This window comes from Sinocyclocheilus anshuiensis, unplaced genomic scaffold (assembly GCF_001515605.1).
Source record: "Sinocyclocheilus anshuiensis isolate Anshui unplaced genomic scaffold, SAMN03320099.WGS_v1.1 scaffold1064, whole genome shotgun sequence".
In the NCBI taxonomy this organism is placed as follows: Eukaryota; Metazoa; Chordata; class Actinopteri; order Cypriniformes; family Cyprinidae; genus Sinocyclocheilus; species Sinocyclocheilus anshuiensis.
The window spans coordinates 108260-109140 of record NW_015552612.1 but is presented as its reverse complement, the minus strand read 5'-3'; the positions used below and the strand labels follow the sequence as shown (position 1 = coordinate 109140).

The 881-nt window shown below is 48.9% G+C and overlaps 1 protein-coding gene across 1 annotated transcript in view; it reads left to right on the top strand.

The window, feature by feature from the left end:
* Positions 1-881, top strand: part of LOC107665917 (acyl-CoA dehydrogenase family member 11) — a 32435-nt gene that overhangs the window by 27277 nt on the left and 4277 nt on the right. The window contains exons 7-10 of the mRNA XM_016456980.1: positions 3-47; positions 125-219; positions 299-398; positions 668-808. Coding sequence (XP_016312466.1) covers positions 3-47; positions 125-219; positions 299-398; positions 668-808 — 381 coding nt within the window. The remainder of the gene's footprint in view (positions 1-2; positions 48-124; positions 220-298; positions 399-667; positions 809-881) is intronic.

The window sequence follows — 881 nt, the reverse complement described above, 5'->3', positions numbered from 1 at the left end:
AGGTGCCGACGGCCGAGCTGCTGCTGGACGGCATGAGCGCTGAGCTGGTAACACACACACACACACACACATGCACACACTGCTGCTCCTCCAGACTGTCACTCTGCTCTCTGTCTGTCTGCAGCTGTCAGAGGAAGGCCGCGGCGTCGCCTCCATCGCTAACATGCTGACTATAACACGCATCCACAACACAGTGTGTGCGGTGGGTGCCATGAGGAGGTGATTACAGCACACTGCTTGCACATCAGCACAGCTCCAGTGTGACGTTAGTGAACAGGCATGTGTGTGTGTGTTGTAGGATCACTCACCTGTGCAGGGAATACGCACGCAAGCGTGCCACCTTCGGGAAGCTGCTAAAGGATCATGCGCTACATGTGCAAACGCTCAGCAGACTGGAGGTAAACAGACACAGGAGTATCATTTTGCCAGAAAAAGTTTTAGAATTTTTATCATGTTAATCTAAAAAATATTGTGCAATATAACTTGTGCTTGTTTGTTTGCTGGTTTTTATTGTATTTGTTATACTTGTATTTATTTTAATTGTTTTTGCCATGAAAATAGCCTAAGATGCTGACATGGCATTAAATAAAAATATACTACTACTACTACTCTCACACACAGGTGTGTGTCTGCTGTAGCCCTGCTCATGTGTGTGTGTGTGTGTCAGGTGGAGACTCGCGCTGCATTTCTGTTTGCAATGGAAGTGTGTCGTCTGCTGGGCCGCGAGGAGAACAGAAGCGCTAGCGACAGAGACGCACTCCTGCTGCGGCTGCTCACACCCATCGCCAAACTCTACACCGCAAAACAGGTCTCTCTCTCACACTCACTCACTCACACACACACTCACACACACTCACACACACTCACACACACACACACTC